Source organism: Dreissena polymorpha, chromosome 11, assembly GCF_020536995.1.
Source record: "Dreissena polymorpha isolate Duluth1 chromosome 11, UMN_Dpol_1.0, whole genome shotgun sequence".
NCBI classification, from domain to species: domain Eukaryota; kingdom Metazoa; phylum Mollusca; class Bivalvia; order Myida; family Dreissenidae; genus Dreissena; species Dreissena polymorpha.
This window is the reverse complement of record NC_068365.1, coordinates 1,085,173-1,104,241: the sequence shown is the minus strand read 5'-3', so window position 1 is coordinate 1,104,241 and position 19,069 is coordinate 1,085,173. Positions and strand designations below refer to the sequence as shown.

Sequence of the window (19,069 nt, the reverse complement as noted above, 5' to 3'; positions counted from 1 at the left end):
AAAATTTTAAAAAGATTTTTTATTTCATGATGCGCATCGACTCGGCATCATGTCGCGGATCGCGGCATGCCTCGGCGGACAGATGCGAAGTTTCGCAGCGAAATGCGACTTGCCGCCGCATACTGACGCGGCATCGACTCATTTCGCCTTGCCGCCGCGGATCGCGTAATACGTTTGTTCCGCATTGGCTGTACTGTATTTACTTTTAAAAGTTATTACATACAAACACATTGTCTTTTTCCATGCTCACATCAAGCAGACTAGTTCATTACATTTAAACAGCAGTCAGTTACTATAACATTTGTCTTTAACAGAATTGATTTCCTTTTCCAGTTCTTCCAGCTCTCTCCTCTTATTCAGTTAACCACCCTGGTTTGAAAGGACACTTCCCCATCCCTGCGTTTTTACTCGCAAAAATTGATCACAATGGAGAACCTCTGACGTAGCACACATAATCTGTGACGTGTACACATAACGTTTCGTACTAAATAGTGTACAAAACTTATATTTCGTATTCAACTTTTTTGCGCGAAGGAATTTATGATAAATTTTCATAATATTTCCCTTAATAACGATTTAAGTAAAATAATTAAAGCGATGATAAAAGTAATTTTGAGCATAAAAAAAACATTTTCAAGGCTTTTTTACATGAAATAAGCACTTTTCAAGCACTTTTTCAAGGCCAACCTTTGTTCAAGGGCTTTTCAAGCCTTGGACTCGTTTTCAAGCACTTTTCAAGCCCTGTGCGAACCCTGCACTACTACTACTACCACCACCACCACCACCACCACGTCTACTATTACCACTTCTACTACTACTGCCACTACTACTACTACTTTTACCACTACTACTACTACAACTACTACTACTACTACTACTACTACTACTACTACTACTACTACTACTACTACTACTACTACTACTACTACTACTTCTACTACTACTACATGTACTACTACTACTTCTACTACTACTACTACTACTACTACTACTACTACTACTACTACTACTACTACTACTACTACTAACTACTACTACTACTACTACTACTACTACTACTACTACTACTACTACTACTACTACTACTACTACTATTACTACTACTACTACTACTACTACTACTACTACTACTACTACACCACCACCACCACCACCACCACCACCATTCACAGTGACAAAAAACGTATTCACACAATGGCTTCTACTACAACTTATAGCCCATATAGGGGGGCATGCATGTTTTACAAACAGACCTTGTTTCTATGGGATTTTAACCACAACTGTTCATGTTTATCTCCGACACATATTTTTAGGTCACCTGTCATGAAGTGACACGGTGAGCTTATGTGATCATGTGATGTCCGGCGTCCGTTGTGCGTGCCTGCGTGTGTCCGTGCGTCCGTCCGTCAACAATTTGTTTGTGTAGACAGTAGAGGTCACAGTTTGCATCCAATCTTGATGAAATTTGGTCAAAATGTTTATCTTGATGAAATCCGGTTTGGGATTGTATTTGGGTCATCTGGGGTCAAAAACAAGGTCACTAGGTCAAATAATAGAACAACCTTCTGTAGACAATAGAGGTCACAGTTTTCATCCAATCTTTATGAAATTTGGTCAGAATGTTTATCTTGATAAGATCTGGGTTGGGATTTTATTTGGGTCATCTGGGGTCAAAAACTAGGTCACTAGGTCAAATAATAGAAAAACCTTGTGTAGACATTAGAGATCACAGTTTTCATCCAACCTTTATGAAATTTGGTCAGAATTCTTGATGAAATCTGGGTGGGATTGTATTTGGGTCATCTGGGGTAAAAATCAAGGTCAAATAAATAGAAAAACCTTGTGTTGACAATAGAGGTCACAGTTTTCATCCAATATTTATGAACTGTGGTCAGAATATTTATCTTGATGAAATCTGGATTGGGATTGTATTTGGGTCATCTAGAGTCAGGAACTAGGTCACTAGGTCAAATCATAGAAAAACATTGTGTAGACAATAGAGGTCATAGTTTTCATCTGATCTTAATGAGTCAGGTGAGCGATTCAGGGCCATAATGGCCCTCTTGTTTTATTTGTTGCCATAGCAACCAGAATTTTTGACACAGGAACAAAATGAAATGACGTGCATAATGTCCTTATTTCCATCTATCTATGTTTCAAGTTAAATGAACAAATATTAAGAACTTTTTAAAGTTATTGCAGGATCCAGAAAAGTGTGACAGACACAAGAGCGAAAATCATAAGTCCCCACCGGTGAAACCGATAGGGGACAATAAATCCCTACTTGCAACATTGACATGTTTTTTTTAAAAAAAAGCAAACAATTACCTTTTAATTAAACAAAAATGCCAAACTTTTCTGTGTTTCTTTATTAACATTTTTAATCCCTGGCTTTGATTATTTGCTCAAGAAATATTTCTGTATTCGTTCGCAGCAACAACTCACAGACACTAAGGGCTTCTACAACTTTAGCATTGCTTGACCAAAATCCGATATACAGCGAAATGTAAATAAACAGGCGTTTTGACAGGCTAAATTAATACGCAATAAAACACACTTTACTTTTTAGATGACTTTTATCAGTAGTGATTTTTAATGTATATCTTTCAAACAATAATGCGTTTATAAAGAAAACCAAGGCTTTAACTTCATAGAATTAGCATCTTTAAGTAACTATGTATAATATATTTTATACATCAAAGACAAGTAGAACGTCACTATGCTATAACAAGTAAATATTTCTTACATAATACAAAGTCAACGCAGGTAAATAAGCCAATTGATGCAAGCCAATACAGTAGTCCATAAGCAAATGAGACTCATTCTAGGAAAATGGATCTTAACGCATGTGTGTAGTGTAATACCAGCAGTCCACATACGGTAATCAGAGTGTGTGTAGTGTAATACCATATTAGTAGTCCACATACGGTAATCAGAGTGTGTGTAGTGTAATACCATATTAGCAGTCCACATACGGTAATCAAAGTGTGTGTAGTGTAATACCATATTAGCAGTCCACATACGGTAATCAGAGTGTGTGTAGTGTAATACCATATTAGCAGTCCACATACGGTAATCAGAGTGTGTGTAGTGTAATACCATATTAGCAGTCCACATACGGTAATCAGAGATGACACTTTCCACTATTATGGAATTTTTTTGTTAAAGGAATCTTCTTTGTGAAAATCTAGATAAGGCAAAAAGTGTGATCCCTGATTAGTCTGTACAGGCTTAAATGGGACGCCACTTTACACACGTGCATTAAGCCCCATTTTCCCAGAGCCAAGCTAAAATACTTAAAGCTAGTCAAAACCATGTGAAGTGTAAAGTAAATCATATGTTTCTTTAATTTGGCCAGAATATTTATGATAATTCATCACACATTATCTTCAATTTGATTTCTTATACTTTTCAAATGTTCACCATATATTAGTCAAATGTAGCAAACAAGTGAAACAATTTCCACAAAGTAAATAATATTTTTGAAAACAACGACATCAAACAATATCATTAAACAAACACAGCATCCCATATAACACACAATATCACACAATCCTAAAGCAAACCTGACAACGACATCAAACAATATCATTAAACAAACACAGCATCCCATATAACACACAATATCACACAATCCTAAAGCAAACCTGACAAATATAATCAGAATAGCCTTAACAAGTTTACCAAGAATGCATCATTAAAATATATGTGCCTTAGTCAGGAAAAATGAGTTTGAATGCATGTGAATAAAGTGTCATCCCTGATAACCTTGTGCAGTGCACCCAGGCTTATCAGGGACAACACTTTAAATTGAGACTTTATTTTTGTTTTGAAGAGACTTCCTTTCAACAACAAAATCTGTACAAGCAGAAAGTGTTATCCCTGATAAGCCTGTGCAGAATTCATAGGCTAAACTGGGACAACACTTTACATACATGCAGTAAACCTCATTTTCCAACTTACAAAGTGAAAAAAAAGCGCTAACATCTTATAACGTTGGTCCTCCAAAGAATATTTCCAATAAAAATGGCATAAAGAAATTCAAAGGGCAATCCTTCATTTAGGCAGAAAGAAACCTACGACTCTCACAGCGTCCCTGTAGACAACACTTCCGCTTTAAATATACAAAAGAAAGACCACAAAGGTATGTGAATAAAAAAAATCATCACAGCTTCCATTCAATAATCAGCAGCACATTCATAAGAATTCCATCGATGTCCTCAGTTTTCTATCATCAATGGGCACCACAATCTTGAGTATACCACCTATGTCCTCATAGTTTCCCTTCAAATGTAGGAAGAACACACTGTGACAGGAAGGCCTTGATATCTGCAGTCTCAATGTCCAGAGCCAAGAACTGCTGTACAATTGCTTCACACCTGCATGGAGTGGTCAAAGAAGTAAGTCAGTGGCAAAGCATGGTCAAAACCTTATACTATCAGATCTTACCTTTTGCTTATAGAGTCTACAGTCCACTCTCGTTATCTCGACATTGGATATCTCGATATTCTCGATATGTCGAAGTAAGCTCAATGCCCCAACTTTTTTCCTTCTTTATCTATACAAATAAACATCGCATATCTCGATTTTCGTTATGTCGAATAATTCGATATCTCGATATAAAATTTTGTCCCGAGTCCCGATTTTACATGTATTTACTGTGGTTTTTCTCGAAGTGCGAATAACTGTTCCAGTGTCGGCAAAAGGTGCGAAATTTTTTCTTTGATACTTCACCGTCCCGCTTCGCCCGGCTGCTCCCGATACTGTGCGGTAGGAAATTGATCCATTAATTGCATCAATGATCATACGTGTGTAATGTCATTAGCCATTAACACTTGAGTAAGGCCTGTCACTTTAACTGTCACATTAACATCAATTAACTGCTATTAATACACAGCCTGCCGAAAGGCCGAAAGATTTATTGTTTTTTACAAACAACATTCCAAAATGCATGGAGTTATATTTTTGCGTATATAAACCGTCCCAAATTCGTCTTGATTGGACGTCAATTGCATCATAACTTTAAATAGCTACATAAACGGATGTTTACTCGACAGTTTAGAAAAATAATAACCGCATGTGTTAATGCAATTCTGTAATACTTAAAACGTCATTTTAAGCATTTAAATAGCACAAATTAATCGTGCCTCGTAAAAACGCGTATATATCAGGTAAAGATTATTATGCCACACGGTGACGGCTTTAGTTAGACCACTTAGCATGTATTTAGATGTTAAAACCCGGGTAAATTTTCGTCTTATTTTTTCTTTGAAAACGGCTTATCGGATATCTCGAACTCTCGTTATCTTGATTTTTTTCTTGTTCCCGACGACTTCGAGATAACGAGAGTGGACTGTATTATAATAATAATAATAAGTATGTTTCAGAAATTTATGTTTTAAAAGGGGCAGAACTTTAGTAATTTTCAATGATGATAGAAAAGACACATGCAGCACTTCATATCATAACCCTTTGCATGCTGGGAAATTTGTCGTCTGCTAAAATGTTGTCTGCTAAATTTCTAAAATTAGCATTTTCTTTGATTTTTTTTTTCAAAGAATACTATCAGAACAGCAAACGGTTTGGATCCTGATGAGACGCCACTTTTGCATCTCATCTGGATCCAAACTGTTTGCAAAGGCCTTCAAAATTCGGTTCCAGCTCTGAAAGAGATAAGGAGGAATGTAGGCAAGTTTAAATATTGTACGTTTAAGTGTTAAGAACTCTTGCGAAAAAATTTGTGTCTAAGGACGGACAGACTGACAAATGGACAGACAGACGGAAAGGTGTCCTTGGTGATTCCTGTATACTCCCCTTCACTTTGTATCAGGGGATCCAGGGGTTTTCAGCCTTTAATAACAGGGGCCTATTAAAGGCCACTTCCCAATTGAAAATTTCTTTAAAATCATGAAGTTTTCCCAAAAATCCTAACTTACACCAGCTTTTTCATTTCCCAAAGTAGTAATTTTAGCGAGAATTCTTCCCAAAATGAGCAATTTCTTCCCAAAATTCATAGGCTAGGGCCTCTTCCCAATGAAGCGAGGAAAACCCCCTGGGATCTTATACAATTTGATCATACACAAAAAGAAACACATATTCTCTAGTATCAATAAAGACCTATTAATAACAAAGAACCTTCAAGACCGTTTCCACCTTTTGTTCTGTGTGTCTGTATCCAGCGTGTCTACGCGTTGGACTGGTTTACACTGACGCAGCAATTCTGACACCTGGAACCCACCAACAAGCTTAAACTGGAGGATACTCACTTATATGCTTTGTCAATTTAAGGGCATGTTACCAAAATAGATAATTATAAGAAATAACTAGATCTGTATATTTTTGTCTGATATATCACCCTTGTGTTTTGCTTTGTCACGGGGGCAAAAGGCGTTCAGTTTTTAGAACTTGTTTAAAACAATGCAAACTGCATTGCCCATAATTGATATACAGTCAATCTTGTGGATGCGACCACTTGTATTAAGCGACCTTTGTCTTATGCGACCATTTTGAAATCCCACGGAGCTTTTTTGCTATATAATGATATTGTATTCAGCGACTTTTGTCTTACGCGACCAGCGACCGCTTATTTCTATGTATTTTGATAACCATATCTTGAATTAAGCGACCACTAGGAGGTAAAAGTGGTTAATGTATTGATCTTTCAGGGACAAATCCGTGTTAATTGTTTATCTAAGCCGATAAGATGTACTGTTACACAGCTGCTTTGTTTTCACACCAACCATTATGATTATGCTTTGTCTCGTTGACCGGTTCTGACCGGTATTGTTGTAGACTGCATATCAATTTATTGAGTTCAATAATAGAAGAACGTTTTACGCACAGTCTACAGCTTAAAAAGTTTACTATGTGGAACGTTAAGAGACAACGCCGATTTTTCTCAAGTATAGATAACAGGTGCAGAAACAATGCAATGTACGCGACAAACATTTCCTGAGAAGTGCGGAAAATAAACTATTAATCGGCAACATCTGTCGAAATCTGTACATTACCAATTTGTAATTATGATAATTTGTAGATATTTGTTAGCCAATCACTTATTTATTATCTACTTAATAAATTTTCCAATCAGGTCTGTTTGTTTGTTTTCAATTGACGTGTTTTAATTTTTTCAGCTCATTATGTATCATAATCGAGTCAGATTTCCTTAAGCGTACATGCAGAAATTAAAATGTCAAAACAAAAAGTGTTAACGTTGAACGAGAAAATTCGGGTTTTGGAATTGCAGATGAGTTTTGAGTCGGTAAAACTCAAATTCAGAACATTCTTAAGCGTAAAGCCGAGGTGTTTTTGAAGACGTGGAAAATTATGTGTCAGGTGAAAAAAAACGCGAAAAATATTTCCTTGTCTATGTTGTTTTTGCAAATAAATATGTACACACAATTCATTTAAAATATATGATAATTTATAATAAGTGAAAAAATAAAACACATGATCAGTAAAATACTGTTTATGTATTGTGTTTATATTCATTTAAGTATAAAAGTTAAAATCATTGTTGACAAAAGAGATTATCCTTCATATAGATTAAAATTGAGGGTAAACATTCTTCCAGAATGGCCTTTTTTATTTAAAGACCATTTTATTAAGAGACCACTTTTGTTTACTCCCTTTAGTGGTCTCTTGATACAAGATTGACTGTATATCTACCTATGAAATTTAAAGTTGGCAACTCATATAGTTTGCATAATATGCCCAATTACAAAATTTATAAGTAACAAATGATCAAAGGGCAATTACTCTCAGCATACCAAAGCAAGAGTTATGATTCTTGCGCACCATCAATCAATATACTCTCTACTTGACATTAATTACAGGTCGTCCTTTGCCAAGACTTAACAACACACTAATTGATATGATCCTTACAATTCTCTAGATTTTGTGTTGAAGCAATTTAAATGTTACAAGCATGTATGGCCATGATCTTTGTGTAGACATCTTTCTAACTCCCCAAGTAACCAGCATAACAATTTAGTTGATCACTAGATATTCAACGGAAACCAATGTCTTGACCTTTGGCCTGATGAACTTAAATTTAATGGGCCCTCTTCCAATCAGCCCAAGTTACCACCATGCCAATTTGCAGTATTGTATGTCAAAGTGTTCTCAAAATATTGTGCAGAAACCAATTTCTTGTTAAAAGAATTTCTGACCTTGACCTTTGTCCACTTGAAATCAAAATCAAGAGAGTAATTGTTTCCTTTCAAGTAACCATCATAACAGTTTAGATGATTGTAGGTCAAAGCATTCCCTTGACATTATGCACAAACCCATTTCGTGATACAAGCTTGAATGACCTTTGACATGCTGACCTTAAAATCAAAATATGACTTTTTTCCTCCATTCTAACCATTTTACCAATGTGCATGTTTATAGTTTAAATAATTCTCAAAATATACAGCCACACAAATTCAGTTACAAACCTCTGTGACCTTGACTTTTGATCTTGTGACCTCAAAATCAGTAGACGTCTTTTCTTTCACTACTTTACAAAATTGCATAAGAATAAATAGGTCAATGCATTCTCAAGATATTGAGAAGAAATAAATGTTTTGTTACAAGCCCCTGTGACCTTGACCTGTGACATATTGACCTAAAAATAACAAGAACTGTGTTTGTGAACACAATGCCCCCTACTGCGCTTTGAAGCCATATATTTGACCTTTGACCTTGAAGGATGACCTTGAAATTTCACCACTCAAAATGTGCAGCTCCATAAGATACACATGCAAGCCAAATATCAAGTTTCTATATTCAATATTACACAAGTTATGACCAAGGTTAAAGATTTGGGACACACACATACAATGGCAGACAGCCAGACAGGCCACAAACAATATACCCTCGATCATTCGATCTGGGGGCATAAAAAGGTATCTTTCTGAGGGTTTGATGGCCACTGTGGGAGCATTCTTAAGATGTCATCCATAGATATCAAATACTGATTCTACCCTGAAAACAGACTAGATAGCATTTCAAGAAGCCTAAGGTCTTTCGATGCAATCAAGCTTAAATAAGTTTTAACATAACTCACCTCTATGCCCCTCTTGACAATGTCTGAAGGAAGTCCAGCCTGTGCAGCCACGTGACAGGCGTAGCTGAAGCTGGTCTGACCCTCCACTAGCTGGTACAGGAACACCAGCTCCACGCCATTCTCTAGGGTCTCCAGGGTCTGATGTAGTACAGTACACGTACAACAGGCATATATTGGTAATAAACTGCACAATTGTAATACAAGTGCATCACAATAGTTGTGGTTGCTTACCTGGACGCAAAGACACACTATGTAAACGTTGGGCATATAGTGTCGTCCCTGATTAGCCTATTAAGTCAAAACAGGATTATCAAGGACAACACTTTCCATATAAATATATTTTAGAAACAAGAGATGTGTCTGTCAGAAACACAATGCCCCCTAATACGCTGCTTTGAATTAATTTTTTTTGGACCTTTGACCTTGAAGAATGACTTTGACCTTGACCTTTCACCACTTAAAATATGCAGCTCCATGAGACACACATGCTTGCCAAATATCAAGTTGCTATCTTCAATATTGCAAAAGTTATGACCAAGGCTAAGGACAGACACACAGACATACAGACACACAGACCACTGACAGACAGGCCAAAAACAATATGCCCCCGATCTTTCGATTCGGGGGCATAAAAATACCATTTAAAAGGAAAGTGAGAACATAAAGTGCTTTTCAGCATCCCTATCTTATAAACTTACTAGACTCACACAAATTGGGACGAATTTGGAATTACATGTAATTTCAAGCTATTTACTTTGTAAATGATTTTCCATGTTGGTGTGGGTTGTGTTGCATAAGCAAATATCTCATTCAATGTACAGAGTTAAGACCACTGTCAGTGTATACCAGGTACTTGATAAGTGGTGACCTGGGCAGGAGGTGCCGCTGTATCATGGTGTGGAAGTGAGTGCTGACCAACACATGGGGACACGAGGTACCCTGGCCTACCCAGTGCTTGATGCTCGCACACAGAATCGCCAGACCATCTATCTGTAAACAGTCAACATGCCAGACCATTTATCTGTAAACAGTCAACATGCCAGACCATCTATCTGTAAACAGTCAACATGCCAGACCATCTATCTGTAAACAGTCAACATGCCAGACCATCTATCTGTAAACAGTCAACATGCCAGACCATCTATCGGTAAACAATCAACATGCCAGACCATCTATCTGTAAACAGTCAACATGCCAGACCATCTATCTGTAAACAGTCAACATGCCAGACCATATATCGGTAAACAATCAACATGCCAGACCATCTATCTGTAAACAGTCAACATGCCAGACCATATATCGGTAAACAATCAACATGCCAGACCATCTATCTGTAAACAGTCAACATGCCAGACCATCTATCTGTAAACAGTCAACATGCCAGACCATCTATCTGTAAACAGTCAACATGCCAGACCATCTATCTGTAAACAGTCAACATGCCAGACCATCTATCTGTAAACAGTCAACATGCCAGACCATCTATCTGTAAACAGTCAACATGCTAGACCATCTATCTGTAAACAGTCAACATGCCAGACCATCTATCTGTAAACAGTCAACATGCCAGACCATCTATCTGTAAACAATCAACATGCCAGACCATCTATCTGTAAACAGTCAACATGCCAGACCATCTATCTGTAAACAGTCAACATGCTAGACCATCTATCTGTAAACAGTCAACATGCCAGACCATCTATCTGTAAACAGTCAACATGCCAGACCATTTATCTGTAAACAGTCAACATGCCAGACCATTTATCTGTAAATAGTCAACATGCCAAACCATCTATCTGCTAACAGATGACATGCATGGTGAGATAACTCCATTCATGCTCAATACAGGAACCACACTTTCCGCTTTTTCAATGTTTTTCTTTTTACGGAAGTCTCTTCCGTACGAATATCTGTTCTCAGCAGAATGTGTCCCACCTGCCAGGCTGATCTGAGACAACACTTTACGCTCATGCATAAAGCCCCATTTTCCAGATAAGGCTCATTTTTAATTCAAAACCCCGGCGTTGTCACAAAGGTTACTCATACCCTGCTATTTCAAGGGGAAACTACACAATTTAATGGCTTGAGAAATGTGGAAGTAGTTTTTCTCCACAAACTCAAACTCATAAGACCCAAATAAACCCACTTTCAAACTTTGTGTGATGGGTATACCTAATTAATATAACTAAGCAATATGTTGGTGTCACAAAAACTTAATCCATGTTTGTAATGCTTTCAATATGAGTTAATTGACGTAAAAATACAATTAGGATCTTTACCCCCATAACCCCCATCCTCAGGACCAGGATGATTAGTACCATTTGAGACAAAAACCAAAAATGGCTGTTTAGGAAACATGCATGCCCCCCATATGGGCTGTCAGTTGTAGTTGCAGCCATTGTGTGAATACATTTTTTGTCACTGTGACCTTGACTTTTGACCTAGTCACCTGAACATCAATAGGGGTCATCTGCCAGTCATGATCAATGTACCTATGAAGTTTCATGATCCTAGGCCTAATTATTCTTGAGTTATCATCAGGATACCATTTAACTGTTTCAAATCACTGTGACCTTGACCTTTGACCTAGTGACCTGAAAATTAATAGGGGTCATCTGCCAGTCATAATCAATGTACCTATGAAGTTTCATGATCCTAGGCGTAAGCGTTCTTGAGTTATCATCCGGAAACCATTTTACTATTTCGAGTCACTGTGACCTTGACCTTTGACCTAGTGAACTGAAAATCAATAGGGGTCATCTGCCAGTCATTATCAATGTACCTATGAAGTTTCATGATCGTAAGCGTAAGCATTCTTGAGTGATCATCCTGAAACCATTTTACTGTTTCGAGTGACTGTGGCCTTGACCTTTGACCTAGTGACCTGAAAATCAATTGGGGTCATCTGCCAGTCATGATCAATGTACCTATGAAGTTTTATGATCCTAGGCGTAAGCATTCTTGAGTTATCATTTTACTGTTTCGAGTCACTGTGACTTTGACCTTTGACCTCGTGACCTAATAATAAATAGGGGTCATCTGCCAGTCATGATCAATGTACCTATGAAGTTTCATGATCCTAGGCATCATTATTCTTGAGTTTTCATCTGGAAACCATTTTACTATTTTAAGTCACTGTCACCTTGTCCTTTGACCTAGTGACCTGAAAATCAATAGGGGTCATCTGCCAGTCATGATCAATGTACCTATGAAGTTTCATGATCCTAGGCCTAAGCATTCTTGAGTTATCATCCAGAAACCATTTTACTATTTCGAGTCACTGTGACCTTGACCTTTGACCTAGTCATCTGCCAGTCATGATCAATGTACCTATGAAGTTCATGATCCTAGGCCTAAGCGTTCTTGAGTTATCATCCGGAAACCATCTGGTGGACGGACCGACGGACCGACCGACCAACTGACCGATCGACATGTGCAAAACAATATATCCCCTCTTCTTCGAAGGGGGGCATAATAATAATAAAATAATACATGTTCCTAAGAAAAATGTTCAATCCTTCAAACGATTGAAATACAAATGTCTTTCCCATATTGAACCATTCATTTTTTAATTAAGAAAGCATACCATGTCAGTTCCCTTTCCGAATTCGTCCACAATACACAGGGAGTTTTCTCCAGCATTGCGCAATGCTTCTGACATCTGTAAAACCAAGATTTCAATATACATTGTACTGGGCAAAGATCTATCATATAACATACATTCTATAGGAATCTGGTCATACAGAAGACACATTCAGTGGCAAAGTCACAGGCTAATTGTACATCAGATACAATTAAGTTATGCTCTACTAGGTCTACTGTGTAAGCCATGCTCTAAGAAAACAGGGCTTCATGCATGTACATAAAGTTTGGTTCCAGATTATCCTGCTAATCTGAGGGACAAAACTGTTTGCCTAGACTGGATTTTTGCTAAGAAGAGTATTCCTTTAACCCTTTGCATGCTGGGAAATTTGTTGTCTGCTAAAATGTTGTCTGCTTTATTTCTAAAATTAGCATTTTCTTCCATTTGTTTCAAAGAATACTATAAGAATAGCAAACAGTTTGGATCCTGATGAGACACCACGTTCTGTGGCGTCTCATCTGGATCCAAACTGTTTGCAAAGGCCTTCAAAATTCGGTTCCAGCACTGAAAGAGTTAAACATAAAATACCATTTAAGTGGAAAAGGTTGTCTCTGATTAGCCTGTGCAGACTGCACAGGCTTATCTATGGCAATACTTAAAACATGTACATTAAGACCAGTTTTCAAAGGGCAGGGCTCATATTTATTCAATATTAATGCAGCATGCTTCTTGAAGTACTTATGAAGCATGTTTGCTTGAGTATTGTTACTTTCATGTTACTATGAGCTCACATTTCTGTAGCCAACAGTTATTTGCAAACTATGAGTTACTACAGAAGCAATGCATTCTAGGAAAACTAGGCTTAATACATACATGTTAAGTGTCATCCTAGATTAGCCTGTGCAGTGTGCACAGGCTAATCAGGGACTACACTTTCCAACTTAACTAGACTTTCTTTTAGAAGAGACTTCTAATAAGAAATGTATTCAAGAGGGCCAAGATGGCCCTTGTTCGCTCACCTGAGAGGAGTCGGTCCTAAAACCTCACCCGAGCAATCAGGTGAGCTATAAAGTGTGCTTTTTTCACCGATCTGAGCCATTGTCCAACTTGTCCAAGATATCAATAAAACCAATGTCTTGACTAAGTTGCATGATGATTAGGCAAAAAAATGTCACTTCTAGAGTGTTCACAAGGTTTCTCTATATAGTCAAATAAGGAAAACTGCCCCATCCAACCTGGGGGCCATGTTTTTTTACCAAAAAATCGGGACCATTTTCAAACACATATGAGATAAATAAAACCAATGATTTCACCAAGTTTCATGATGATTGGGCAAAAAATGTGACTTCTAGAGTGTTCACAAGCTTTATTTACAATATAAAAATGTGTCCCCCCCCCCCCCTAGCAGCCAAGTTTTTCAACGGACCAGAACCATTTTCAAACTCAACTCTCTTATCTGGAAAACAAATGTTCTGACTAAATTTCATGAAAATTGCACCAAACATGTGACTTCTAGAGTGTTCACATGTTTTCACTATATACATATAGAGAAAACTGCCCCCGCCCACTGGCGGCCATGTTTTTTCACCAATCTGGACCATTTTTTAACTCATCCAAGATATCAATAAAACAATGTTTTGACAAAATTTCATAATGATTGGGCAAAAAATGTGACTTCTTGACTGTCCAAAAGTGTTTTCTACTTTATAAATATAAGGAATACTGCCTTGTCCCCCTGGCAGCCATGTTTTTCAATGGACCGGAACCATTTTCGAACTAAACTCACGTATCTAGGAAAAAAATGTTCTGACAAAATTTCATGAAGATTGGACCAAAAATGAGACTTCTAGAGTGTTCACATGTTTTCACTATATGTGAAAGAGTGTTTACATTAACCAAATGTGGACAGACGGACGACAGACAAAGACCGATCCTAAAAGCTCACCTGAGCAATCAGGTGAGCTAAAAAGCGGGAAAGTTACTTCCCTGAATAGCCTGTGCAGATTGCACAGGCTAATCTGGGATGAAACTTTAAGCACATGCATTTAGTCTTATTATCCCAGAAATGCTTATATCTATTCAATATTAAATGCAGAATAAATATTCAACTTGTATGCTGCAGAATTGTAACAATAAGCTCACCTTCCTGTTGCCAACATTTGTCTGCACTTTATTAGATACGACAGAAGCATGTTTACAATAGAAACGCACTACCCAATTACATGATGTTACATAAGATACCTGGTTGATGTCAATCATGAAGGTGGACAGTCCAACTGAGACACTCTCCAGCGAGCGTACGCGCGTGTAGATCCGGTCCACCAGGCCAATATGGGCCTCCTCTGCAGGGACAAAGCTGCCAATCTGGGCCATGAACACAATCAATGCCACCTGCAGTAATCAAATAGCAGTTATAGTTCTAGACAATGATTAATATCAATTTCTTACTGATAATGGAATATGAATTCTATTAACTCCACATCCAATAGTCAAACAACAGCTATTCTAGGAAATTAAAACGATTAATGCCGCAACAATAGTAAGACAAACACTGTATTATGTGAATTGGGAATAAGACATCAATTTGGGAATAAATTGTGTTTTATCAAAAGTGCATAATATGCAGTTTTTAACTGTTTGTATTTATCTAGTTTTACAAATTATAATTAAAACATATACTTGCATATATAATAGCATCATTTAAATTTATTTTACTTCAAAACTGGATTTTTTATTAATTAAAAAAGAAAAATCCTCATGAAATGAAACTGTGTCCATGCCGCGCATGGACACGGCTTAAAAATACACTTTAAATGATAAAAATTCAATCACTGTTAATGAAAAAGTCATGGAAAATTTCATATTTAGCTTAAATTATAGATTATATATTACAAAAATATATGTAGATCATGAAATGAATAGTTTTGTTTGAGAAAATCACCAAAATGATGTCCATTCCCAGTTTGATGTCTTATTCCCAATTCACATAATACAGTGTTGACAGGTGAATTGTTAAAATCATTATAGATGATCTGAAATCGTACTCATGTAAAAACATTGATCAAAGACAAATTGATAAATAACATTTAATACTGAAAACAGTAAAAAATTAAGGTACATAACATATCAAAGAAAATATTTTACTATTTATCTTACTATTGCAGTTTTACTTTTTCATGCTAAAGGATAAGTTGCAAGCATAAATACAATATTATACTGTGATCAAAACCTGCCATTGCAACAAAATGACTTTTAGTTTAAACCTATTTATTTTAGCTCGATTGCGTCGAAAGCCTTAGGCTTATATAAACGCTCTAGAGTCCGTTTCCTGGGCCTAGAACCAGTACTTGGTGTCTTTGGGGGAGATCTAAAGAACGCTCCCACAGTGGTGATCGAACCCGTGACCTCCCGGTCGCAAGGCGGACACCATATCCATTACACCACGGCGACCTTATGACTTTTGTCTACATAGGTTTAGATTTGAATGCACACAAGTTTGCGTTTTTCTCTAAAAATGACCATTATGATTAACTTGCAGAGTAATAAAGAGTAAGAGATGCCAAAGCACTTGATGTGAACCACCATCAGGTCTTTTCAAGTGTCCGTTTAAAGGGCTGGTCATAGAATTAAGTTGATCTTAACACAGAGGTTGGGTGTTTATCTTTTACCAACCTGTTTCAAGTAGATAGACTTGCCACACGCATTGGGCCCAGTGAGCACCTTAATCCTGCCATACTCAGAGTTACTCTGGACGTCATTGGGCACAAATGTGCTGCAACACAGTTCCTGTATTGGGTGTCTGCAAAAAATGATTGAGACACAAATTTACTATAACACAGTTCATGTATAGGTGTCTGCAAAATATGATTAAGACACACAAGTGCTACAACACAGTTCCTGTATGGGATGTCTGCAAAATATGATTGACACACAAATGTCCTCAAACACAGTTCTGCATGGGGTGTCTGCAAAATATGATTGAGACACACAAGTGCTACAACACAGTTCCTGCATAAGGTGTCTGCAAATATGATTAAGACACACAAGTGCTACAACACAGTTCCTGTATTGAGTGTCTGCAAAATATGATTGAGACATACAAGTGCTACAACACAGTTCATTTATGGAGTGTCTGCAAAATATGATTGAGACAAACAAGTGCTACAACGCAAGTTCCTGTATGGGGTGTCTGCAAATATGATTGCGACACAATTGTGCTACAACACAGTTCCTGTATGGGTGTCTCCAAAATATGATTGAGACACACAAATGTGCTTCAACACAGTTCCTTTATGGGATGTCTGCAAAAATATGATTGAGGACACACATGTGCTACAACACAGTTCCTGGTATGGGGTGTCTCCAAAATATGATTGTGACACAATTGTGCTACAACACAGTTCCTGTATGGGGTGTCTCCAAAAAATGATTGAGACACACAGTCTTATAATACAGTTCCTGTATGGGGTGTCTCCAAAATATGATTGAAGACACACATGTGCTACAACACAGTTCCTGTATGGGGTGTCTCCATATGCTACAACACAGTTCCCTGTATGGGTTTTCTGCAAAATATGATTGAGACACAAATGTGCTACAACACAGTTCCTGTATGGGGTGTCTGCAAAATATGATTGAGACACAAATGTGCTACAACACAGTTCCTGTTTGGGGTGTCTGCAAAATATGATTGAGAGACACAAGTTCTACAACACAGTTCCTGTATGGGATGTCTGCAACTATGATTGAGACACAAATGTGGTACAACACAGTTCATGTATGGGTGTCTGCAAAATATGATTGAGACACAAGTGTGCTACAAAATAGTTCCTGTATGGGGGTGTCTGCAAAATATGATTGAGACACAAGTGTGCTACAAAATAGTTCCTGTATGGGGTGTCTGCAAAATATGATTGAGGCACACATGTGCTACAACACAGTTCCTGTTTGGGGTGTCTGCAAAATATTATTGAAACACTTAAGTGTTACAACACAGTTCCTGTATGGGGTGTCTGTTAAATATGATTGAGACACACACATGTGCTACAACACAGTTCCTGTATGGGGTGTCTGTTAAATATGATTGAGACACACACATGTGCTACAACACAGTTCCTGTATGAGGTGTCTGAAAAATATGATTGAGACACACACATGTGCTACAGCACAGTTCCTGTATGGGATGTCTGCACAATATTATTGAGACGCTTAAGTGCTACAACAAAGTTCCTGTATTAAGTATCTGAACAAAAATGATTGGGACACACAAGTCCTATAATACAGTTCCTGTATGGGGTGTCTGCAAAAGACATACAAGTGCTACAACAGAGTTCCATCAGGACATGTCTATAAAATAAGGAATAAGACGATTCCAACTTACAATTCAAACTTCATCCCTGTTACTTTTAACAGATTCATTTTCCTTCAGATAATAACAATCATATCATATGCTTTGATGAACCATTCAAATTTGATAACTTGTTTATGGGCAATTTATCTTTTGTTTACTATGATACATCTGTGCACCTGATTGCAGACTAAATATGATTAATCTTAACCAATATTTTACACTAATGCTAATTAATGACAGCAGAAGAAGCTTGATTTTGTGTAAAACTTGGCACCTGTTTTTAAGTGTAAAATTTGATCTAGAAATTGTGAAGCCTGCCATGCAGAACTTCAGTAAAGAGTGACTTACCACCAACTATAGAATTTCCACTCAAATTTACATCCATTTAAAAAATGACCATGTGCACCTCATAATTGAAATCCTAAAATGCGTGATAGATTTTATTCCAAACCATACACAAAAATAATGTCTTGCACTTCTGCATAGTAAGAACAATATCTTAAAAAGTTACGTTTTGATAGACATAAAACACTTGGCAACACAAAGAACAAATGTACAATTATGTAAGCATCAGACATTTTCCTAAGTTCAAGGGTATACAACTCTGCAAAGAATATACCGCCATACATGAAAATCATGTTTCACAGTTCTATTTTGTTTAAACAACATATCTATAAAGTTTAATTTTTATAAACTATAAGAGACTTGTTTGCAAAACTAAGTGCATGACATACGATTAATTCTATTGACCTTCTCATTGGCGGGGTATATAAATATTATTAACAAATTCACAAAATCTACAGAGCTACAGATAAGGTGCGTATTTGCGTAAATACCCAATGTAAAATAGCCGCTTAGGCATAGAAAAATAAAACCATGCGTACCGAAACCCAATTGAAATTGCCGATTACACGTATTGTATTTTCCTCTGCGTAACGAGTAAATCTGTCTCGGAAATACCCGGGTCCAAAATACCCGGATTCTTTCCGCTTCATCAAGCGCTTTCAGTATAACCTTCAGCACACAATATGTACAGAAGAAAGTGTCTATATAACTACGTGTTATGGTTGAGAAAATGTCGAAA

The 19,069-nt window shown here is 37.1% G+C and overlaps 1 protein-coding gene across 1 annotated transcript in view; it reads right to left on the bottom strand.

Moving 5' to 3' along the window:
• Nucleotides 1-2,351: 2,351 nt before the first annotated feature.
• The window catches only part of LOC127851120 (mutS protein homolog 5-like), a 26,429-nt gene continuing 9,711 nt past the window's right edge, over nt 2,352-19,069 (bottom strand). The window contains exons 4-11 of the mRNA XM_052384680.1: nt 16,308-16,434; nt 14,877-15,026; nt 12,639-12,713; nt 9,899-10,042; nt 9,053-9,190; nt 6,154-6,227; nt 3,602-4,379; nt 2,352-3,566 (exon numbers count right to left, since the gene is read on the bottom strand). Coding sequence (XP_052240640.1) covers nt 4,274-4,379; nt 6,154-6,227; nt 9,053-9,190; nt 9,899-10,042; nt 12,639-12,713; nt 14,877-15,026; nt 16,308-16,434 — 814 coding nt within the window. The 3' untranslated portion in view covers nt 2,352-3,566; nt 3,602-4,273. The remainder of the gene's footprint in view (nt 3,567-3,601; nt 4,380-6,153; nt 6,228-9,052; nt 9,191-9,898; nt 10,043-12,638; nt 12,714-14,876; nt 15,027-16,307; nt 16,435-19,069) is intronic.